Source organism: Centruroides sculpturatus, unplaced genomic scaffold (genome assembly GCF_000671375.1).
Source record: "Centruroides sculpturatus isolate CEXI.00-Female unplaced genomic scaffold, Cexi_2.0 scaffold1185, whole genome shotgun sequence".
Lineage (NCBI taxonomy): Eukaryota > Metazoa > Arthropoda > Arachnida > Scorpiones > Buthidae > Centruroides > Centruroides sculpturatus.
In genome coordinates, this window is record NW_019385931.1 from 91,903 (window position 1) to 117,147 (window position 25,245).

Sequence of the window (25,245 nt, forward strand, 5' to 3'; positions counted from 1 at the left end):
CTCAAAATGGAATAAAATTTAAAATGAAAAAATCTAAAACTATTTTGATAATCTGAAACTATAGTTATTCTTATTTGTTGCTTAAACATTATGTAGTGTGATTAATCGATCACACTACATGTGTTTAATTTAAGCAACAAAAAAAAGTCAAACTATTTCTCAAAACAATGATAAAAATCAACTATTTTCCACTTTATTGGAGACAGATAGAATCTCATAAGACACTAAAATGCCAATGTACCTACTACTACCAGGGTGCAATCAGAGTCACACTGCAAGCTCAATTGATCTAGTTATTGCATGTTTAACAAGCAGCCCAAACCTATCACTATATCTCTTGAAGAGCCACATGTATACCATAAGTTACTTTAACTTCTTTTACTCCTATGGACATGATCTACAGCTGTAATAAGGTCTCAACACTTCATTCAGAGCTGCACTTTTATCCACCCAAAACTAAATCAGTAATTCTCAAACTCTGAACCAAAGAGATGACTAGAGGTGCCAAATTATGATTAAAGTACATTTTAAAAATTATTTTTTAAAATTAATTTTAATAATAATTGTTACTGTAAAGGCTTAGCCTAACTATTAATTCATCATGGTACATCCATGATGAATTAATAGTTAGACTAAGCTTTTATAGTAACAATTATTATTTTACACAATTCTCATAGTTTAAAATATAATATTGTATAATTTTTAATTTTGTGTAACAAGTATATCAGAAATAATTTACATATTTTATAGTGCATTGCAAACCAAAAAATTTTGAGAACCACTGCTTTAAACATTTATGCTAAAATATAAAAAACTTATTTACTTAGAATAATTTTCTTTTATGTTAACTAAATAAAATATCATCTTGACTTATTGTTATAAATTTTAAAAGACATTCTTTTAATATCTTAAAGACAGAAGCCAAACAATTGATGGATTTTCAAGCTACTTTACCACTACTATTAATAACTAAATACAGCTGTCCCTTGATAGTCCGATGTTTTGTAATCCGACATGCTCAGTAGTCCGATGCACCTCCCGTCAAGGTACCCGTCCCCGTTACGTGTCTGCTTACACAGAAGCATGTCCCGACGCGAATCTCCCCACCCAATACTTACACAATGACACACATTTAATGTGTTTTCCGTGAGCAGTTCTGTTCGAACAGTTGGAGTAGGGAATATTGTAGACTACTGCTAGCAAAACAATGCCAAATATGTAATCACTTTCGGTAATCCGGACATTTTTGGTAATCTGACATCCCTTTGGTCCCATACTTGTCGGATTATCAAGGGACAGCTGTACTATGTAATTTAGTTCTAGAGGTAGACATTAGATGCCATCTCTAGTACAAAATTAATAAGAGCTGGCATCTAACACCTACCTCTAGAACCAAATTACATAGTATTTGTTAACAGCAGCGATAAAGTAGCCCAAAACTCCAATAATCATTTGGCTTATTACAAAATATTGAGCTTTCAGATGTTTACATACGAAAACATAGAAGACAAGATAAATCATAACGAAACTATATACCTCGTAATCACAATAAAACAAGATAATTTTATCTTAAATGTAGGTCATATACTTAGAACATTAACACTGTAAACATTTTATATTTGGCCAAATATACAAGAGTTACTTTTATACTTTATAACTTATCAATTAAGAACAAGTTATCAAAGTACAGATACAAATATTTAATCTTAATTTACTTTTTCGCGTTAGATATTCTAATATGAAATACTAATAAGCCAAACAATTGCCGAATCGAGTTCTTTACTATAAGTAAAGTATCCCGATCAATCTGGCAATCGTTTGGTGGCTTATCATTAAAATATCAGACTTCAAGACATTTATATACAAAATACTAATATTGTAATGTTTATAATTATTATGTTATGAATGTCTTAAATTGCTCAAAAATATTTCTGTGTAAAGAATTTAAGATTAAAACTATTGAATGACAATTACAACTATAAAACTTTTATAAATTTGTAATAAAAGATTAAAAATTTATTTATTTATTTTTTTAAAAACTCGATAATTTAGTTAAAATTTGTATGATTTTACTTAATTTCTATCAGAAAGAGAATGGTCGTTGGATGGTTTGATCACTAACCAGACAGAAAATAAAACGTTTTGTTTTTCTAATCACTTGACCGCATTTTCTGTTCTTTTGGTAAGAAAGATTTAATTGTATTTTCAATAAAAATAAAACATTTTATATGATAAATACTCTTTATTTTAGGATCCCACTCCGTACATGGTTATACCTAAACAACACGAGAAGGTTCTGTCTATAATTTCTTATATTGGATGCGCTTTATCTTTAACTGGTCTTTTCCTAACTATTCTCACTTATTCACTTTTTGGGTAGGTCATTAATAAATTATTATTATTATTTTTATTATTGGGATTTAAATTAACTTAAAAAGGTTATTTGTAACAGGTGCCTGCATCGCGATCATTCCGGCAAAATCCTCTTGAATCTTTGCATTTCTCTAGCGCTGATGAATATGTCATTTTTATTGGGATCTCATCATAATTCTCCCAAACACGGACACAGCGTATGTTTGTCGGTAGCAATATTGACTCATTACTTCTTGCTGACTTCTTTAGCGTGGATGTGCGTGGAAGCTNCATATTTTATAGTGCATTGCAAACCAAAAAATTTTGAGAACCACTGCTTTAAACATTTATGCTAAAATATAAAAAACTTATTTACTTAGAATAATTTTCTTTTATGTTAACTAAATAAAATATCATCTTGACTTATTGTTATAAATTTTAAAAGACATTCTTTTAATATCTTAAAGACAGAAGCCAAACAATTGATGGATTTTCAAGCTACTTTACCACTACTATTAATAACTAAATACAGCTGTCCCTTGATAGTCCGATGTTTTGTAATCCGACATGCTCAGTAGTCCGATGCACCTCCCGTCAAGGTACCCGTCCCCGTTACGTGTCTGCTTACACAGAAGCATGTCCCGACGCGAATCTCCCCACCCAATACTTACACAATGACACACATTTAATGTGTTTTCCGTGAGCAGTTCTGTTCGAACAGTTGGAGTAGGGAATATTGTAGACTACTGCTAGCAAAACAATGCCAAATATGTAATCACTTTCGGTAATCCGGACATTTTTGGTAATCTGACATCCCTTTGGTCCCATACTTGTCGGATTATCAAGGGACAGCTGTACTATGTAATTTAGTTCTAGAGGTAGACATTAGATGCCATCTCTAGTACAAAATTAATAAGAGCTGGCATCTAACACCTACCTCTAGAACCAAATTACATAGTATTTGTTAACAGCAGCGATAAAGTAGCCCAAAACTCCAATAATCATTTGGCTTATTACAAAATATTGAGCTTTCAGATGTTTACATACGAAAACATAGAAGACAAGATAAATCATAACGAAACTATATACCTCGTAATCACAATAAAACAAGATAATTTTATCTTAAATGTAGGTCATATACTTAGAACATTAACACTGTAAACATTTTATATTTGGCCAAATATACAAGAGTTACTTTTATACTTTATAACTTATCAATTAAGAACAAGTTATCAAAGTACAGATACAAATATTTAATCTTAATTTACTTTTTCGCGTTAGATATTCTAATATGAAATACTAATAAGCCAAACAATTGCCGAATCGAGTTCTTTACTATAAGTAAAGTATCCCGATCAATCTGGCAATCGTTTGGTGGATTATCATTAAAATATCAGACTTCAAGACATTTATATACAAAATATTAATATTGTAATGTTTATAATTATTATGTTATGAATGTCTTAAATTGCTCAAAAATATTTCTGTGTAAAGAATTTAAGATTAAAACTATTGAATGACAATTACAACTATAAAACTTTTATAAATTTGTAATAAAGATTAAAAATTTATTTATTTATTTTTTTAAAAAAGTTAATTTAAGATATTGAAGTATATATATATAATAGATATTAAATATTTATTAAAGCAATTACTTATAAAATTTAATGTGAGGGAGTTAAGTTTGTAATATTTACATTAATATATCTTCAATGCTTCCATTAAATTCAATATTGAATCAGTATAAAATCATATTGGCAAGGGATTAAATGTAAATAAACCTTTCAATCGATTAAAAATATTTAATTGATTAAGTAATAAAAATTAATAATTAATTAAGATTAAAAAAAAATCAAAAAATTGTAAATTTTTCATCCCCTTTCTAAGCCTAACTGACTCTTCTTTGCCAACACACTAAATTAATATTAACGTTGGGCAATAATTCATACCTTTCGGGACGCGTTATTACTTCTATCCTTCGATGGATCGGTTTTTGGCAATTGACAGATGTTTTATTTTCTTATTAATACGTTTATTCAATGTTTGTAAACCATCAACTCTCTGCACCAATATGGAATGTTGGTTTCGCGTCGCACGTGGTCTACTGCGCATACAATCTGAGCATTTTCGTGATACACCGTCTGGTGATAAATAAACGAACTGAAACAACTGCGCAACTACAATTTCTATTCTGGATAGCGAGAGTCCTCTAGATTTTCTGATACAAAATTTTTAACAAATTTATTTATTTTTCTTTAAATGTTGCTTTAAAAATAATTTGAAAGATTTAAAAATAATAATTTTTAAAATATATTTATATATTTATTTATTTATATTAATAAACTTGCGTGTTTTTTTTTAATTTCTCAGAATTATAAATAATCCCCTTCAAAGTAGTCTACTTGGTAATTTATACACTTCTCCCAGCGCTCCTGCCATTGCTGGAAACACTGCTGGAACGCATCTATTGGAATGGCCATCAGCCGGTCCGTCGCATTCCGCATGATGTCTTCTCTTGACTAAAATCGAGTTCCTTTAGTGGCATTTTCAGCTTGGGAAATAGCCAAAAGTCACATGGAGCCATGTCGGGAGAGTACGGAGCATAACGAACCACAGGAATGTTATGTTTGGCGACGAAAGTCCGAATAAGATGCGCAGAATGGGCGGGTGCGTTATCATGATGGAGTTGCCAAGTTTTGGTTGACCACAGATCCGGTCGTTTGCGTCGCACAGCATCACAAAGACGACGAAGGACCTCCTGGTAGTACTCCTTTGCGATGGTTCGGCATTGTGGTGTGTACTCAAGATACACCACCCCACGGGAGTAAAAAACAACTGTCAACATGACCTTGACATTGCTGCGGACCTGCCGCGCTTTTTTTGACTTCGAGGATCGTCCCGAAAGCCCCAAAAGCTGAATCTTGCGAATGGTTTCCGCTTGGGTATCGCCAAGCTTTTAACAAAATTTGATGAAGTATCGCTGCTCACGTTGTTCAGTCATTTTCCAATTTATAAGTTAGTGGAATCCGACGAGCGCTCACTACACGTCGTCACTCATAGGCCGACTGCCAGCGACTGACACTTCCTGCAGGCGGGAAAAAATTCAGGATTGTGCATGACTGTCCCCTCCACAACTCCACCGAAAGAGACCTCCCGTGCAACATTGGTTTACACGGGAAAAATAAAGGTCCGATACTTTTTGAACATCCCTCGTATGTCCGAACTGCCTTGACTTGTGAGATGAAAGAAGCATTTACAATATGTAATGAATAAAAATAAATTTAATTAATAGTTACTGAGATAATAAAGAATTTGTGTGAGACAAATTAGAACAATTATTTTTATTTTCAGTAAAGTACTGTACATTTGCAATAGTCCGAATGACTGAAGTGTCAAAGATGCTTTCAGGGAAGGAGATCGGATCTTTGAAATTTTTTTGGGTTGTTGGACTGATATAATACATTAATTAATTTATTTATTTATTTAGCATATGGCTACACATCTAATTAGTAAGCAGGACAGAAAGCAACAAGAACACAAATCACAAATGTAAATCCAAATCAAAAACAGTATAAAGCACTTTCAGTCACAAACAGGAAATCACTCAGTTCTCCCGGATAGGGTCTCATTGGACAATCTTCCAAAATATGTCGTATAGTCTGTCTTTCTGCACCACAATCACAGTGTGGGGATGCAACCTTTCCCCATTTATATAATACATGATTTCATTTCTTATGCTCCAACCACACCATTGAGATGTGGTGTGAACTCGTAATATGCCTGAAATATACCTTATTAGTGTCCGCATACAGGAGTTTGAATATAGCAAGTCTGGATTCACAATAGCATTTCCGACGCCTTTTTTGACGGTCCAAAAATCCGGTTCTTAGTATACGCCGCCCCGAAAAAACAAATATTCATTCACACTTTGGACGACCGCCGTCGAACGTTATTCCGTAAAGTCAATAGAACACGTTTTACTAAAAAGTTTAGTTCAACCAGAACAGAGATAACTTTGCATAAAACAAAATGGAAAAAAAACAAACACCGAATGACAAACTAAAGCAAGTAGAACATGGTTCCAGAATGTTTAGTAACGCCAGTTGAATGACATCGTGATCAGTTTCATCTATTGGCTAAAGATGGAGTTACAGAATTAAGCAACCGGCAAAAGATGCAGTTACTGTGACAATCGCCGCGCGGACTGGCAAAACCAGAGCTGGGTGTGCTACTGTTAATCCAGCCTAATCGTTCCGACTGCGGAATGACGAGACAGTTAAGGCGTCAGTCTACCGCTCTGGAGGAATAGGAATCGGATCTGGCAAGCAACTCCAGGTCTGTCTCAAATATGTCGAGACACGTTTCTTACCATCTGGCTTACCATTGTGGACTTGGCAAAGCTGACAATTTCTTGATATCAAAACGGGTCGGGAGCCACAGCTAAATACAGAACTTGTTTTATTAAAATTTCGTCAACAAATATGGACGGGCATTAATTTGAATTGATTGATTAGATGGCATAAAAATGAATACGTAAATTTCTCTAAAAGATTTTATTTTCGAAAATATAACAACAAAGGAGTCATATTTTTATTACAATATGATATCAAATTTAATAATTACGTTGATGTAGGTTTCCTAGAGTCAAATCGAACGTATTTTTCAGATGAACTTATTTAAGTTCTGGTCACTCACAATTTATAACTAGCGGGAAATATTTGGTTCTGTGGAACACGTGTATAATCATCAGGGGCGTGCCGTAATATTTGATGATAGGGAAGCTGTGTTTCTATAAGAAGCCGACATCCAGGGGCAATCAGTTAATTCTTTCTTTAAATGTATTTTTAATAGATTATTTATCTGACGTACTTAATAAACAAGTTCATTATAATTACCTCTGCTATTAGATCCAATATATTCCATATGCCCTCTAAATGCCAATTCTTGCTTTGATAAAGACATATAACATCTATCTATTTAGATATATCTATTACCCATAATTATCTCGTTACAATTTTCAATATTTATTTTATATTATTTACTAATGTTAAATTCTATTACGCTTCGATTTCCAAATTGCTTGAAATACGAAAGAATCGACGATTTTTCGTGTCTTTTGCCAGCTAAATTGTCAAAGACATTCTTATTCCACACACTAATTTCACTCTGTAAATGCATTTTTATGCATTTACATTTACAGAGCCATTTTATCGTGAAAATATCGAACAAATTTTTTATTGAAGCGTTTATATTTAACTTAGGCATTGGCCTTTCTCTTTTAATAATGTTTTCTTTTTCATTATATGATCTCGAGCCAAAACTTTTTTAAAATAAATTTTCAATATCGCAATTACATTCCGAATCGCTAGCCACGATATAAGGGCTAAAATTAAAAATAAAATTATAAAAACTTACTTGGTGAAATAAAATGTGTGGTGGATATACATACCTGGTACAAAATATTCTTCAATTGTATGAATATACTTTTAAAGAAAATTATAATTAAATATAACTTTGTAATGAAACGTACATGAAAATAACATAAAATATTCTTTACTCTTTAAATCTTAACCACTTAGTCAAATAGCTCCCTACGAGTGGAATCAGAGACGGTCCTGCTAGGTGTGCGGTGTGTACTGTACATGCACGCGGGCTGCCAAATCCCGAGGGTGCCGATACCGGTTAATGTCTCTTTTGTCTCATCACTAGTATATCTCAAAGGACGCGACAGGGTTGTTGTAAATTTTAAACGTTTCTCACCATAGCTGTAAAAATCTAAATATGTTAAACTTAATAGATTGTCCGTCATTTGTTTTCTAACTAATTCGTTTTAGGACCAGGTGTTGTCCACGGAAATTTCCAAAATTTACAACTTTTCGGTCACTCTCGTCGAACTGGAAAAATTTCTGTCTTTATTACATCTAATACAGTATTTCGAAGAAATCAGTCCCCACTGTACTCGGCTATAGATTGGTTCGGTTAAGCTTTTGTTTAAGTAATATTCCGGCTCTTTCATCAGGGTTTTGTTTATGTCCCCAATTCCCTAATCGCTTAATTATTTAACTACTTCTTAAGTAGAAATAAGTCGAAACCAGTTACTTTGTACTCGAATATTTGTAGTCTCGGGAAAAAAGTGGAAAGACAAATTTTTATGACAAACGGATACATAAATCGTAAATTTAAGGAAAATAAATTCTAGAGCTTTTTCTGTACCTGGTGCATCTCTCTCATTCATTAAATTTAGTTGTAAATGACGCTGTCGAAGTAACGGTTAATTTTTTAACATTATACAAGAATTGTACACGTTTTTTTCTACATCCCCTTAAAGATGGGATGTACGAAATCGTAATATCACTGGTTTAACATCGAAATCCGTGAGTAATATAAAATCGGAGAGCGGAATAAATATATCAAATATTTTAATGGATTTTTTTAACTCCTGTCAACTATACAGAACTATCGTAAAAACATACCAGTAAATTCTTATCGGTTGGGTTAAGTTATAAATCTACTCGTTATTCACGTAATCGAAATATCTAGTGGGCAGGCGGCTAACAGCCCAGAACCGGTCCTTGATAGAATTGGAATCTTTATATGTGTGCAGCTTTCACCCAAGGTCGTAGGCTTCCACCGGCTAAACCGGGTGAGGTTGGTGCTCTGTAAAGCGCATGCGCAAATCTGGCTTTTCGTAATCTGAAAATACAGGAGATTCCACTCCGCCACTAATATTCTAATATACAATAGCAATTTTTTTTTTTTTTTCACGTGTAGTATAGAAATTCGTAATAAGATACATAACGCGGTTATAATAAAATATTGTGCGATTATTTTCATATAATTAAAATTAATATTTATTTATTTTTTAGAGAATACGAGGGAAGCGGCGCTTCCAACGCTTCTAATGACGGCACGCCACTGATAATCATGCTGTATTTTTCAGCTAAAACCTATTTTTGCTTTAGAGACTAAATTATGCAAATGTCATGTTTCTTCTGCATCCATTTTTTTTCAAAAGGACCAAGGGCAATTAATTCAGCCATAAAAAACCTTAAATGCTATGCATTTTGGATGAAAGGAAACTCATCCTTGTTCAGGCTACAATACCGAACTATTACAAATGAATTAAAAAGTAATCAATAACTATACTGCATTTCCTTTCATCCAAAATGCATAGCATTAAAGGTTTTTAATTTAAGGCTGAATTAATTGTCTTTGGTGTTTTTGAAAAAACGGATACAGAAGAGACATGACATTTGCATAAGTTACTAGTCTCTACAGCAAAAAAAAAATTTTTTTTGTAGGCTTCTGACTACAGCAATTCACCAATGAAAATATTCTACAGAAGCTGTAGAAAGAATATTTTCACTCATGAATTGCTCCTTGTGCAGTTCATGAAAAACAGCACTATTATCAAATTATTAAAATCTTGTAATTCAAGATTTTTTTTTGTGCATTTTATAAAATATTTGGACCCATCTTACAAATAGTGTTTATTAATTATTGCCTTTATTAGCACCCATTGATTACATTGTCAAATTTCATTTGTTTCTGTTTGTGTAACATTCTTTAAATTTGTTGAAACTATTCTGTAAGCTATATTTAATGCCATTTTTATTCTTCAGCAGTATCCATTCAAATGTGGGACAAATTAGAACAATTATTTTTATTTTCAGTAAAGTACATTTGCAACAGTCCCTTATCAATGCACAATAAACATTTTCTAACAAATCACGAGTTCAAAAACATTACTGTACAGTTCAAAATGGTACCTATGACCAGCCTAGCCTGCCGAACCCAAAATGCTCTGAAAAAAGCTCTCGTTAGTGCCCATAGAGCAAAAATAGTAAAAAAAAAAAAAAAAAAAAAAAAAAAAAAAAAAAAAAAAAAAAAAAAAAAAAAAAAAAAAAAAAAAAAAAAAAAAAAAAAAAAAAAAAAAAAAAAAAAAAAAAAAAAAAAAAAAAAAAAAAAAAAAAAAAAAAAAAAAAAAAAAAAAAAAAAAAAAAAAAAAAAAAAAAAAAAAAAAAAAAAAAAAAAAAAAAAAAAAAAAAAAAAAAAAAAAAAAAAAAAAAAAAAAAAAAAAAAAAAAAAAAAAAAAAAAAAAAAAAAAAAAAAAAAAAAAAAAAAAAAAAAAAAAAAAAAAAAAAAAAAAAAAAAAAAAAAAAAAAAAAAAAAAAAAAAAAAAAAAAAAAAAAAAAAAAAAAAAAAAAAAAAAAAAAAAAAAAAAAAAAAAAAAAAAAAAAAAAAAAAAAAAAAAAAAAAAAAAAAAAAAAAAAAAAAAAAAAAAAAAAAAAAAAAAAAAAAAAAAAAAAAAAAAAAAAAAAAAAAAAAAAAAAAAAAAAAAAAAAAAAAAAAAAAAAAAAAAAAAAAAAAAAAAAAAAAAAAAAAAAAAAAAAAAAAAAAAAAAAAAAAAAAAAAAAAAAAAAAAAAAAAAAAAAAAAAAAAAAAAAAAAAAAAAAAAAAAAAAAAAAAAAAAAAAAAAAAAAAAAAAAAAAAAAAAAAAAAAAAAAAAAAAAAAAAAAAAAAAAAAAAAAAAAAAAAAAAAAAAAAAAAAAAAAAAAAAAAAAAAAAAAAAAAAAAAAAAAAAAAAAAAAAAAAAAAAAAAAAAAAAAAAAAAAAAAAAAAAAAAAAAAAAAAAAAAAAAAAAAAAAAAAAAAAAAAAAAAAAAAAAAAAAAAAAAAAAAAAAAAAAAAAAAAAAAAAAAAAAAAAAAAAAAAAAAAAAAAAAAAAAAAAAAAAAAAAAAAAAAAAAAAAAAAAAAAAAAAAAAAAAAAAAAAAAAAAAAAAAAAAAAAAAAAAAAAAAAAAAAAAAAAAAAAAAAAAAAAAAAAAAAAAAAAAAAAAAAAAAAAAAAAAAAAAAAAAAAAAAAAAAAAAAAAAAAAAAAAAAAAAAAAAAAAAAAAAAAAAAAAAAAAAAAAAAAAAAAAAAAAAAAAAAAAAAAAAAAAAAAAAAAAAAAAAAAAAAAAAAAAAAAAAAAAAAAAAAAAAAAAAAAAAAAAAAAAAAAAAAAAAAAAAAAAAAAAAAAAAAAAAAAAAAAAAAAAAAAAAAAAAAAAAAAAAAAAAAAAAAAAAAAAAAAAAAAAAAAAAAAAAAAAAAAAAAAAAAAAAAAAAAAAAAAAAAAAAAAAAAAAAAAAAAAAAAAAAAAAAAAAAAAAAAAAAAAAAAAAAAAAAAAAAAAAAAAAAAAAAAAAAAAAAAAAAAAAAAAAAAAAAAAAAAAAAAAAAAAAAAAAAAAAAAAAAAAAAAAAAAAAAAAAAAAAAAAAAAAAAAAAAAAAAAAAAAAAAAAAAAAAAAAAAAAAAAAAAAAAAAAAAAAAAAAAAAAAAAAAAAAAAAAAAAAAAAAAAAAAAAAAAAAAAAAAAAAAAAAAAAAAAAAAAAAAAAAAAAAAAAAAAAAAAAAAAAAAAAAAAAAAAAAAAAAAAAAAAAAAAAAAAAAAAAAAAAAAAAAAAAAAAAAAAAAAAAAAAAAAAAAAAAAAAAAAAAAAAAAAAAAAAAAAAAAAAAAAAAAAAAAAAAAAAAAAAAAAAAAAAAAAAAAAAAAAAAAAAAAAAAAAAAAAAAAAAAAAAAAAAAAAAAAAAAAAAAAAAAAAAAAAAAAAAAAAAAAAAAAAAAAAAAAAAAAAAAAAAAAAAAAAAAAAAAAAAAAAAAAAAAAAAAAAAAAAAAAAAAAAAAAAAAAAAAAAAAAAAAAAAAAAAAAAAAAAAAAAAAAAAAAAAAAAAAAAAAAAAAAAAAAAAAAAAAAAAAAAAAAAAAAAAAAAAAAAAAAAAAAAAAAAAAAAAAAAAAAAAAAAAAAAAAAAAAAAAAAAAAAAAAAAAAAAAAAAAAAAAAAAAAAAAAAAAAAAAAAAAAAAAAAAAAAAAAAAAAAAAAAAAAAAAAAAAAAAAAAAAAAAAAAAAAAAAAAAAAAAAAAAAAAAAAAAAAAAAAAAAAAAAAAAAAAAAAAAAAAAAAAAAAAAAAAAAAAAAAAAAAAAAAAAAAAAAAAAAAAAAAAAAAAAAAAAAAAAAAAAAAAAAAAAAAAAAAAAAAAAAAAAAAAAAAAAAAAAAAAAAAAAAAAAAAAAAAAAAAAAAAAAAAAAAAAAAAAAAAAAAAAAAAAAAAAAAAAAAAAAAAAAAAAAAAAAAAAAAAAAAAAAAAAAAAAAAAAAAAAAAAAAAAAAAAAAAAAAAAAAAAAAAAAAAAAAAAAAAAAAAAAAAAAAAAAAAAAAAAAAAAAAAAAAAAAAAAAAAAAAAAAAAAAAAAAAAAAAAAAAAAAAAAAAAAAAAAAAAAAAAAAAAAAAAAAAAAAAAAAAAAAAAAAAAAAAAAAAAAAAAAAAAAAAAAAAAAAAAAAAAAAAAAAAAAAAAAAAAAAAAAAAAAAAAAAAAAAAAAAAAAAAAAAAAAAAAAAAAAAAAAAAAAAAAAAAAAAAAAAAAAAAAAAAAAAAAAAAAAAAAAAAAAAAAAAAAAAAAAAAAAAAAAAAAAAAAAAAAAAAAAAAAAAAAAAAAAAAAAAAAAAAAAAAAAAAAAAAAAAAAAAAAAAAAAAAAAAAAAAAAAAAAAAAAAAAAAAAAAAAAAAAAAAAAAAAAAAAAAAAAAAAAAAAAAAAAAAAAAAAAAAAAAAAAAAAAAAAAAAAAAAAAAAAAAAAAAAAAAAAAAAAAAAAAAAAAAAAAAAAAAAAAAAAAAAAAAAAAAAAAAAAAAAAAAAAAAAAAAAAAAAAAAAAAAAAAAAAAAAAAAAAAAAAAAAAAAAAAAAAAAAAAAAAAAAAAAAAAAAAAAAAAAAAAAAAAAAAAAAAAAAAAAAAAAAAAAAAAAAAAAAAAAAAAAAAAAAAAAAAAAAAAAAAAAAAAAAAAAAAAAAAAAAAAAAAAAAAAAAAAAAAAAAAAAAAAAAAAAAAAAAAAAAAAAAAAAAAAAAAAAAAAAAAAAAAAAAAAAAAAAAAAAAAAAAAAAAAAAAAAAAAAAAAAAAAAAAAAAAAAAAAAAAAAAAAAAAAAAAAAAAAAAAAAAAAAAAAAAAAAAAAAAAAAAAAAAAAAAAAAAAAAAAAAAAAAAAAAAAAAAAAAAAAAAAAAAAAAAAAAAAAAAAAAAAAAAAAAAAAAAAAAAAAAAAAAAAAAAAAAAAAAAAAAAAAAAAAAAAAAAAAAAAAAAAAAAAAAAAAAAAAAAAAAAAAAAAAAAAAAAAAAAAAAAAAAAAAAAAAAAAAAAAAAAAAAAAAAAAAAAAAAAAAAAAAAAAAAAAAAAAAAAAAAAAAAAAAAAAAAAAAAAAAAAAAAAAAAAAAAAAAAAAAAAAAAAAAAAAAAAAAAAAAAAAAAAAAAAAAAAAAAAAAAAAAAAAAAAAAAAAAAAAAAAAAAAAAAAAAAAAAAAAAAAAAAAAAAAAAAAAAAAAAAAAAAAAAAAAAAAAAAAAAAAAAAAAAAAAAAAAAAAAAAAAAAAAAAAAAAAAAAAAAAAAAAAAAAAAAAAAAAAANTATTTCCTCTTCAACAAGAACATCTACTTGCAGAAACAAGGAGTTCCTATGGGCTCCCCGCTATCTGCAGTCTTGGCCGAGCTCATTATGAGAGAAATCGAGCGTAGAATTTTCAACTCTCCCCTTACCATCAAGTATCCGGCTCTATACTTACGTTATGTTGATGATATCCTAATAGTATGGGAGGATACAGAGGAGGAATTTATCAAGTTTGTGCAGCAACTGTCAAGCATATACCCTACTATCAGTTTCACCTGGGAGAGGGAGAATGAGGATGCAATAGCGTTCCTGGACCTATTTATAAAAAAGTCGGTTGAGGGGCCGCAATTTTCTGTTCATCACAAGTCCGACCTGTTACCGCATATTATCCCGGCAGATGCTTTTCAACCGTCGCGGTACGTTAATGCCGCCATCGCTGCACTTATTAGAAGGGCATTACTACTTCCGTCGACGCAACTAGCAACAAAAATCGAATTAGACATCATCAGAACAGCGGTATCTCTTGCAGGGTTTACGTATGGTAAATATGAACATGTGCTCCGTAAAGTAAAAGAGGCCCTATACCCATGTACCACGTTGTACAGAAAAGAAAAAGCATCCATAATCCAGTCTCCATTGCCGTATCTTGGACCAACTTCTATACGCATCAGCCGCATATTTCGGCGGTATAATTTCATACTACCCATAACCCCCCTACCAAACTTACGCAGATGTATCTGCAACGATCGGGACAGGCTAACCACTTTAGAAAAGTCAGGGGTTTATACGATACACCTAGAAAATCCGGCAACGGGCGAAGTTACAAGATATATAGGAGCAACAACAAGAATGCTCGCCTCCCGCCTTGCTGAGCATCAGGAAGATATAGCTAAAGGAAGATGCTCTACAGAACTCGCTAAAAAAGTTCTCGAGCAAGGATACAACCCGTTATGGCCCAGAACGGCAATAATTAAATGCTGCAACAATCGAAGACTTGTGTTCATCTGGGAAGCGCTTCTCACGGCCACTTCAGAAGCATGCAATGTTCCCACCCTCGATCTACCCGGGGTGTGGATTGCCTTGTATCGGCGCCTAAAAAACGAAATGCGCCCAACATCGTATCGCCAAACGCGGTAGCATCTCCACGCATGCGCCGCTAACATCTTAAAATATAAAGATTCGAAATATCAAAATTATTCGCACGTTCGTAACGAAATTTCCGGACGCTTGTTTGAATTTAAATATTATGTTCTTTTGGAACATCCTGCACGTTCGCTTTCTTAAAAACTTGTTCTTTTCGCCTGATGACGACAGTTATACAAACGTCGAAAGTACTTGTGTGAATACTAAATGAAGTTTATTAACGCCGTACTCAGTGAATTTGTACTCAGAAGTTTTACTACCAAGATTACTAAAACTAACAAAAACGACTAATCAATTACAATTTATCTTTGCCATTTATTTAAAGTGCATTTCTGTACTACTGAAAGAAAGTAACATTTAATAATTTACATTAACAAATTTAACTGTACTCGTATATAGTTTAATGTATAAAAAATTACTGTCTACATTAAAACCAAAGAAGGCATCCCATATCTTATTAGGCAGCAATTTCCAAATTGCAGACATATACATTCCCAAGTCGTCCGTCTGTCCATTCTTCCTTAATCTTGAGATCGTAGTTAGATAGATGAAAATCAAGACCAGATATAAAAAACTTAGGAACTGGAGGCACCACTAACTACATACAAGCTTACTTCTGGGCTTAACTGGAAGTCATGTGATTTCAATTCAAAAGTTTCTTGAGAACAGAGTTAGATGTATGAAAATAGAGACTAGATATGAAAAGCTTACTTTTAAATTAAAATGATAAAAAATTGTGGTGCAGCATTGTGACAATGTCACAATAAGTAATTTTATTTAATAATGTTTTTTCCACAACTCTATTGTTATTATATTAAATCAAATTAAAAAATGCTTATTAAGTATTCTTAAAAATATAGATTCTTCATATTTTTTAAAAAACTATTTAAATTCTAAAAAGTCTGAACTCTACTTACTAAACTCCACTCAAACAGAACAACAAACACACACTTTAATAGAGTTGTATCCACAAAAATATACAAAATATCCTGATGATGATAGAGATTCCTAAAATACTAGCATATCGTTTAGAATAGCAATGTTATAGCATGAGAATGTTAGAATGAACATTCTAGAATGAGAATGTTATAGCTGTTGTTATAACATTCTCATTCTAAAATGTAATGGTTTCTATTAAAATTTAAATACAAATAATGGTACAAAATGAATAAACTAAAACCATAAATTATATCCAAAACTAAGGTATGCATCCTTATCAAAACGTATCATACCATATTTGTGCAAGCAGATGCCAGCATCATAAATTTAGGATTAAACTGGACACAATGCATAGGACCATTATATTCACAATTCAATATTGCTGTTTCCACACCACTTTCTGAATTCCAAACATGTATATTCCCATCAGTAGAACCTATAATAATAAAATTTTATTAAAATATATTATTAATTAACATAAAACTGATAAATTTGAAAATTAAAAACTTAATAGCTAATTTTATAATTACTAATATTGTAAACTTCACAGTTTAATAACTATAGAATTAAGAATTCTAAATATCTGAACTTCATTAAAATCTAACATTATTAAGACTCAAGTTAGTTAATATATTTTTTATTTTTGTTTAATGTTACCAGATAGTTTGTTTCATACTAAGTATGAAGATTATTCTAGAAAGTTTTGAGAATTAAAAAACCAAAAAGAAACTTATTATTAAAACATCTTTATATTTGCTTGATCCACTCTTAAAAGCAAGCTGTTTTTTATGACAATTTTATATTACTTAAAGATGCAGAAGTTACAGCAATCTTTTTTAATTTCTCCTTTTTTCTTAGAAAATAAAATTTAAAACAATGCTAAGCCAATATCGTAAGAAGGATTAATGACTATTAATACTGTGCTGTGAAAGGATGATCATAACAAAATTGGACACTATAAAATGATATCTTTAGTTGCTTTCACTTAATTTCCTTAATTAAAGATATGTGATAAGTAAATTATAATACAGGATGTCCATAAAGTCTGTGTGCAATTTAAAAAATTAATAAACTTTATTAGTATTTGAGATAGAGAAATTATGTAGAATGTATTAAAAATATGAAAATCTATAACTTTTTATTGATTTATTGTATTTTATTAAGTTTTCACATGTCCACCATCATTAGTAATACAAAATATAATACAATTTTGTAGTTCTTTAAAAACATTTACCAATTGGTTTACAGTAATGCCTGAAACTTCATTAGTTATTTTAGCTTTCAAGTCTTCTAATGATTTAGATTTGGTTGCATAAACTATTGTTTTCACATGCCCCCATAAAAAAAAATCTAATGGAGTTGTCTCATGTAATTTTGAAAAATAAGTATTTTTAGGGTTTTGAAAAATTGTTAAATTATTATGTTAAAGATTTACTAAATAATTTTACTTAAAACTACATACTGTACATTAAGCTTTTTAATACTTTTTACAGACTTTTTCTATCACAAATACTAATAAAGTTAAAATTTAAAATTGCACACGGACTTTATGAACACCCTGTATATTACTCTGCATTAACAGAGTATTCCCATGTCTTTGAGGTAACTTTTCATAAAGAAATTAGCAATCATTTTCTTATCAATGCTCAAGTTTATTTTGCTTTTATTAGATTTCAAATTTTATATCAGAGGAGGTAATATTTCATTATTGGCAAGAGCTAACTAATTTGGTTGAGGAACTGGTAACAACTTTAACTCTTGGAGGAACTGGCGATGACTGCCTGAACTGGCCATTGTTTGTCATATTAATATGGCAGAATATGACCAGGAGGGCAGAAGATTGTGGGAAAGTGTCTCTTTCAGCACTGAGAATATGTAAGAAGAGATGCTCTTAAATAGAAAAGTTGACAATTATTGCTGCTGACAACAACATATTGACAAAATTGACCTTTTTTCTGATTAAACTCTTGTTCATTAAGTCTGGGTTCTCACATGATAGTGATATAATGGCTAGAAAATTTAAATAATAAAAACTCCTGACATAACCCAAAACATTAGTTCACCAATCAAATCCTATAAAGTTCCGTATGTCAAAAACGTTTTCGAAAAGCTCAATAATAAATTCAAACAATTTAAATTAATATACTTATTGTTCAGGCACACACCAACACTATCCACAAAAGATTAAGCAACAACAAAACTGTTATCAATATTTCTGAAAGAAACAATGTGGTTTATAGTTTTTCCCGTAGCTGTAAACACACTTATGTTGGTGAAACCAAAAAAAAAAGTTAAAAATCCATTTTAAAAGAACACATCAATGCTATTAAACACAACCTTGAAAACTCCACTGTAGCTAAACACTGTGTTTTCCATAATTGCAATACTAATAAAGATTCATTAAAAATATTAAAAACAAAAAGAAATACTACCGAACACAAATTACACAAACATTTAGAAATTATTAAAATCCAACACTTCTGCAATAGGGAACACTGCTTGTACATGCTGACTATCTCCTTAAACCTATGTAACCTTCCTTAATACAGTTCCTAATATAATTTTTTAACTGTTATTTTGTTTATTGTTTTGTATTTCATCCACTTACCTTTGTATTTACTCCACAATATGTTCTTTACAATAATTATAACCTCCGGATGCTATTTGTACTGTAATCATAATCTATCATCTGCAAAAATCCCGATAATGTCATCATCCAACGCATCCACTACAAAATAGTATATGCAGTACCTTTTGCACTATTTTTGTACTATTTTAAACTAAACCAATCCCAAATAATTGTAACAAAAAAAAACCAACTGTATTTTCGTAGACTCCTGTATATCAACCAATATATAATAAATACTGCCGAAGAGGGACAAACAACCTATCTGAAATGCATACCGATGCTGAATAAACCTGTATCTCTGACTTCTGTGTAATTTTTCTGACTATGTCAACATTGTATACATAATAAACAGGTTTATTACATACCCAGCAATAGTAACATTATAATTATAATTTCAGAATACTATCAATAATATGTATGTAATAACTTGTAATAATTGTATTATTAACATGTATTGTAATGTAGGCAATTATCATCATAGACTGTTTTGTATGTCACCCAATTGATAAGAGTCAATAAGGCCGAAATGCATTTTGGGATAAGTTAAATAGGCTGGGTATGTAATAAGCTTGTTCATTAGTTATATGTAACTAAGTAGTTTTTGTAATTAAATAATAAAGGCAAAAAGCTTTTTATTATAATATTTTACAACTTCACAGTTTTCTAATATTAATTTATGTGTTAGAAGATATCTTACAGTCATAAAGGTATCATTACATTCTATTACAGACATTGCTTGTTGAACACAAAGTAGACATCTAAGTTTCTCAAGCTTTATGCATTTATATATGTTTGAGCTTGAGAAAAGTCAAAGACTGAGACTCAGGTCTGGAATGTAGGGCATAATATAAAACACTGTACTTTTTACCTGTATTTCAGCAAATCTGTCACCTGCAACCCAAAAAGCCAATCTCTGAACAAGTCAAGTTAGTTGCTGTGCTTTTTCCCCATTCAAATTTTATAGAAAGTCATGATTACAGGGTGCTGTAACACTTGTTCCATATGATACTTTAACTGACAGCATAACTCCAAGATAATCAAAGATCATTACCATTGCTGTTTTTGGTATCCCTGATCCAAGTTCACACATCTTTCACAAAGCAAAAAGTCCAGTAGAAAACTGTACTCTAGTCTATTGTTTGATCACCATACATTTCACACAAAGCACTATGAATGTGTTATATTTTTGTCACAAAATCTCAATCTTGATGTAGAACCATTTATTTTCATGTGTCACAGTATCTGATACCTCTGCAAGGGTCATTTCTAATACTCATCAATCCATAATGATAAGCACTATGGGAGTGATATTTCATATGATGCTTCTTGTCTCATACTACAGCTAACATGTCATTGCCACAAATGAAAATTCAACCATTCATAAAACCTTTAAAAACAGCAATAAGAATTTAATTACAAAGTTTCATGAAGATCTGAATTTCCATATATGCAGTTTTTATTTTTTATTGCCACAATGTGCATTTCTTAAGAAATGATCTTCAAATTTCTATTTCAGTTTTAAATTACAAAGTAATTTTGTTCTAATGTAAATTAATTTATTATTCACAAACATTTCTTTATAATGATCAAAGATAGAACAAAAATGTTACTTAACAATTTTTAGCATCCAGAAATAAGCAGTTAGCTTTTAAACTACAATATGGAGCTAAGTTCTATACAGTTTCATGATAAATATCATAAAAATGCTCAAATGTCAGTTCTATGTCTATTTTTAACTTTTACTGATATTATATGCAGACTAACTGCAAAGTGCAAATTTCAGTGATAACGCTTGACTCACGATATGTTATTTCTTTGCCTTGATAACACAACTTCTTGCTTTATTTGTTTTATTTTCAAAACTTTTGGAACCACATATATATAGGCTATATTACAGTATATAAATTACTTTTTGAACTATTTCTCTCCTTAAATCTGTTTCTCTAAAATTTCTTATCAAAAATATTTTTATTTGAGAAACATTTTCAGATCTCTCAAATTCATCTTCAATCATACAATTAATTTAAAAGTTGTAATTTGACATTAATAGAATTCCATGTAATATAGAAATGTTCATCAAAATATAAAAATACTTTATACTTTGTTAATAGATAATTACTTATGTTTTCTCAACTTTTTATTAAATAAACAAATAAATAAANAAAAAGAAATCAAGATGGCCAAAGTAGTAGAGGCCAATATGTTCCTCTGAGAACCAGAGTTTTTAGTTTAGATTGGATCTTCAGATATATTTAGTTAATTGACCTAAATATATCAAGTACCATCCCTCAATAGTTAGCTGCCTTTATTGTGGAATTGGCCTAACCTATGATGAACTTGGAAAATTGGGGACTTTCCCAGGTTTTGCCTGTTTTTAATATTTGGTTGTATAGTACAACCAATCTTTCAATAGAGCAATTTTATTAACACTAATATAATATCACCAATTTACAGATCAATAAATAAATACATTTTAAAACAATAACCAAAGTTTAAATTAATCAATTTTAGACCCTTTACCAGTGGCTGGATAAAGCCACTGGTAAAGGGTCCAGCCAACGGATTAGAACATAAAATTTTCCAGATTTCATTCACATTTTTAATACTTAAATAGGGGTCAGTTTCCCATAAAAGGCCTCACAGGGGTATTTCTCCCTCAGCAGATTGCCCACCTGTTGCATTGTCATATTCGAATAAAACCAAACCAATTTTAGACTCCATCTTCACTGATTCTAAAAGGTGTTCCCAGATTGATTTTAAATTATAAATGTCTGCTACTATAGAGTACCTGCAGGACAGGCTGGATTTAGGCCTTTTCCTTCTAGAGGTACACAGACTGCAGCCTTTTCTGACATTAATTACGGAGTAATTAATAAATTTAGCACACTTTCATATTGCTTTTTAAAATATGAAAATTAAATATTTTACTAAATGGTAATTAACATACATAGTAATTTTTTTTTTAAATTAAAAATTACATCATACATATTGGAATAGTTTAGGCCTACATTATAAGTGGACAAAGCTATCTGAAATTGGCAGCATAACTAAGAGGGGGCAAAAGTGGACATGTGTTTGGACACCAACTTTTGGAATGCCAAAATGAACCTGTAGAATTTTTTTTTGTAATTAACATTGAAACAGTTGCCAGGCATGAAGTTTGCCTCAGGTGCCAAAACTGTTCAGTACAGCTGTCTGAAATAATTATTTAAATTAATTATAAATACAACAGAACCTTGATTATATGACGCAAACCTGTAAGTTAATACAGACATTTTCTCATACTGTAATTCATAAAATAATGTTTAAAATGATAACATGTGTTCTAAAATGATTTGTTTCTGTTACCTTTTATCAATGCCAGACAGATCATTCATATTAAAGTGCAACTACAATAATACACATCTTTATTAAAATCATTGTATTTACTGCATTAGCTGTATAATAAATGATGTAAAAATTGCTGTTCTTATATACAATTAACTTCATTAAGGTATAAAAAATAGACTTAAAAGTGGTGTCATATAAATCCACAGCTGGACAACCAAATGATTAAGATAGCAGCCAACTGCTATGGGGACCTGTAATCAAATCAGTGTTCAGTGGTTTTATCCACTCAGTCACCAGTGGACAGCACGGGTTCGGTTAGGCCCACATTGGGACACAGAGTGATAAAGGAGGGATCCAACATTTCTGGAACAGACCACCTCCCAAAGTATTCCTAGTGTTTTTTAACTATTGAGACTCACTTTCAGATTCCCAGAGCAACAGGTTGACAAAGTAACTGCCTTGGCCACCCTTTTTTCTTTTAATGTTTAAGTAATTTGGAATAATTGCAAGCTAAACTTATGAAACATTCAAAAACCATAAATTATAATTACAAAAACACTTGTAAATAATGCTATTTCTTTCATAATGCTATTCTATCCATACTAATATTTATTTGCTGGAATATTAAAGGTGTGTTTTATTCATATTATAGTCATCCAGTATGTACAGTACTGTACATTATATATTCATTGTTTCATTAAAAACTGCCAATTATAAAACAAAATGAAAAAAAAAATTAATGTATGTAATTACAGTAATTATAGCCAATTTAAAAAATAATTATTAAAGATTTTCACATTTATCTTCATAATTTAAGTCAACAAAATATTAAAAATTGTGTCATAATTTATAATTTATATAAAGATATAATTTTAAGGATTTGTATAAAAATTAATTATAAGAATGAAATGTGAATAATCATTATATATTATTTCACTTTTCCTTAAAGCTAACACTAAACCACTTAGCACTAAGAGGGAGGAAGTAGTAGTTAAACTGGACTCCAGTGAAGTGCAGAAAGCAATCAAAACTTTTATGTTTAGCCTTTTTTTATAGTTAGATGAATAGCAATTCTGAGGAAGAGTTTCTTATCCACATGGTCTTCTACTTCCAAGATGCAACTTTACCTTCGGACATTTCAATATTTCTGTATCCTAGATAATACGGTATTATATTCATGTAAACTTATCATAATACTACATTAATAAATGCATATGACCCTATTATAATTCTTTATTTTCAGAATAAATTTTTTTATGAACATCTGTTTTATAAAATGATGAATACATGTACATAAGGAAGAAAAATAACTTTTTAAGAATTTCTCATCCAACAATAGGAAGTAACAAATATCTAAATTTAATCATGAAGAAAAATCTTATATTTAAATGCAAAAAAAAAAAAATTCAATTTATTCATAAACACTTGGTGCTTACTTTTTCATTTATTATTATTATATTTTTTTAAATAGAAATTTTCTAAACCGTAACAATATTACCAGAAATACATTTTGAAGTTATATCTATTCTCATGATTTAAATCAAATATTGTTATATTTATGATAGTTATTTAAAATAAAAAATAAAATAAGGAACATTTATTTTAATGAGGTAATTTGTTGATAAATTTAAAATATTAGTTCATTTCAATTATTTTCTATATTTCTTTAATTCCTTTACAAATGTTTTTTTTCTTTTCGAACGAACATAAGTGAATAAATTTGTCATAAGATATGAACCAACAAAATTCACAGTAGCAAAAATAGTTTGAATTATCTGTAACGGGCACAGTTTTATAATTTTTTTTTGTTTTTTCTTAGAAAGCAAAGCATCATAATACAATTTAGAATTCTATAATATCTGTAATTTACTATGTATAAAGTAATAACAAATATACAATATTAAAATTACAAAAGCTGCTGCTATGAAAACACCTACAAACATATAAAAAGATGAGATCCTGAAATTTCCAGTTTATATCCTAATTCAAATAAACTCATTTACAAGAAACTTCTTCAAGGAAAAAATGAATATGAAAAAGTATTCAGATAAAATATGACAAGAACAAAATTGTCAATGTGATCAGTTCAATCTCCAATTGATGCTGCCAAGAATATATATCCCTCTAAGAATTATGTTTTTCCATAAAATTTATGGCAATCCCTTTTTGTTAACGAAAATTGTCATGATAACACGAGAGGTGACTCCCATTACAATATGAAACATATGGCAATAGTTGGTTGTGCAGTTTATAATTTCCATACCATCCTTTGTGCTTATCACAGTTGAAGTGTCAAAAAATTGGGCACCCAGGATGATTAACACAAATATAAGGCATGATATCAAATTGATTGTAATTTATCACAGGCTGTCATCAATTGTGGGCAACCAGAAAGCCTGTTAAAAAAAATATATGTAAATTAAATTATTATTATTATTATTAAATACATTTTGAATAATTTATTTATTATTATACATAAAAATAATTGTCAATTTTATAAATACGAGGAAAAAAGTTAGTTACTTACCCATCTGTTATTTTATTTTTATATAATTGCATAAATAAAATTAAATATTTAATTCTTTTGTGTGATAAAATAATTCATAACATGTTACAATTAATTTTATTTTTTATCAGAGAATGATAGAATTATAGAAAAAAAAAGATGTCAATTTTCTAAACATGACTAAATGGAATTATATAGTAAGTGGTTGTAGACAGAAATAAGCAATTACACTGGTACCTCGGTATACATCTGCTTTAGAATACTTCCAATTCGGAATACGTCCTGTTTGGACAAAACAAATTTTGCTCGGTATACGACTTAATTCAATTATACGTGCCATCTATGAACAAGTAGCACTATCAGTGTACTAGATCAGACTAGATGTTTGCGGTGCAATGGTTTATAACTTTGTTAAATTTCTTCTGATTTTAATTTGTAAGAAAAATTTTATTATTTTAATTAATCATGAATTGCAATAAGGCAAATGAAAAGCAACAGAAAACTAAAAAAATGACTAGAATCACAATGGAACTGATAAAAGAGATTGTTGAGAAATATGAAGGTGGCACGCATGTTCAAGATTTTAACTGTTGCATACCATATTCCAAGAATGACGATATCAACAATCGTGAAAAATAAATACATTATTAAATCTGCTAACGTTGCAAAAGGGGTTAAATCAATTTCTAAACAGAGATTGAAGACATTAGATCATGTTAAGAAATTGTTTTGCTTTGGATAACTGAAAAACAGTGTGCTGGAGATAGCGTATCAGAAGCAATTATTTGCGAGAAAGCTAAAAAGATACATGCTGATCTCATGAAAAATCAAGCAGGAACTAGCCAGGAAAGCGAGGTGTTTAAAGCCAGCCATTTTTTTTACATGAGAACGGATTAATCATTTTTACATTACTTCTTATGGGAAAGGTTGGTTTGGTATAC

At 26.7% G+C, this 25,245-nt stretch overlaps 4 protein-coding genes across 4 annotated transcripts in view; 2 read left to right on the forward strand and 2 right to left on the reverse strand.

The window, feature by feature from the left end:
- Positions 1 to 4,484, reverse strand: part of LOC111612636 (DNA-binding protein HEXBP-like) — a 64,182-nt gene extending 59,698 nt beyond the window's left edge. Inside the window, exon 1 of the mRNA XM_023353874.1 lies at positions 4,302 to 4,484. The gene's annotated coding sequence lies outside the window, so the exon portion shown is untranslated. The remainder of the gene's footprint in view (positions 1 to 4,301) is intronic.
- LOC111612640 (adhesion G-protein coupled receptor G2-like) lies at positions 2,083 to 5,905 on the forward strand. The gene is made up of 4 exons (XM_023353877.1): positions 2,083 to 2,182; positions 2,252 to 2,376; positions 2,453 to 2,654; positions 5,840 to 5,905. The coding sequence occupies exons 2-4, from the start codon at positions 2,267 to 2,269 to the stop codon at positions 5,903 to 5,905; spliced, it is 378 nt and encodes a 125-aa protein (XP_023209645.1). The 5' UTR covers positions 2,083 to 2,182; positions 2,252 to 2,266.
- Positions 5,906 to 13,786: 7,881 nt separating this feature from the next.
- The window catches only part of LOC111612643, a 14,195-nt gene continuing 2,736 nt past the window's right edge, over positions 13,787 to 25,245 (forward strand). The window contains exon 1 of the mRNA XM_023353882.1: positions 13,787 to 14,154. Coding sequence (XP_023209650.1) covers positions 13,827 to 14,154 — 328 coding nt within the window. The 5' untranslated portion in view covers positions 13,787 to 13,826. The remainder of the gene's footprint in view (positions 14,155 to 25,245) is intronic.
- LOC111612644 (WD repeat-containing protein 82-like) overlaps positions 22,667 to 25,245 on the reverse strand; it is a 63,764-nt gene continuing 61,185 nt past the window's right edge. Inside the window, exon 9 of the mRNA XM_023353883.1 lies at positions 22,667 to 24,194. Coding sequence (XP_023209651.1) covers positions 24,159 to 24,194 — 36 coding nt within the window. The 3' untranslated portion in view covers positions 22,667 to 24,158. The remainder of the gene's footprint in view (positions 24,195 to 25,245) is intronic.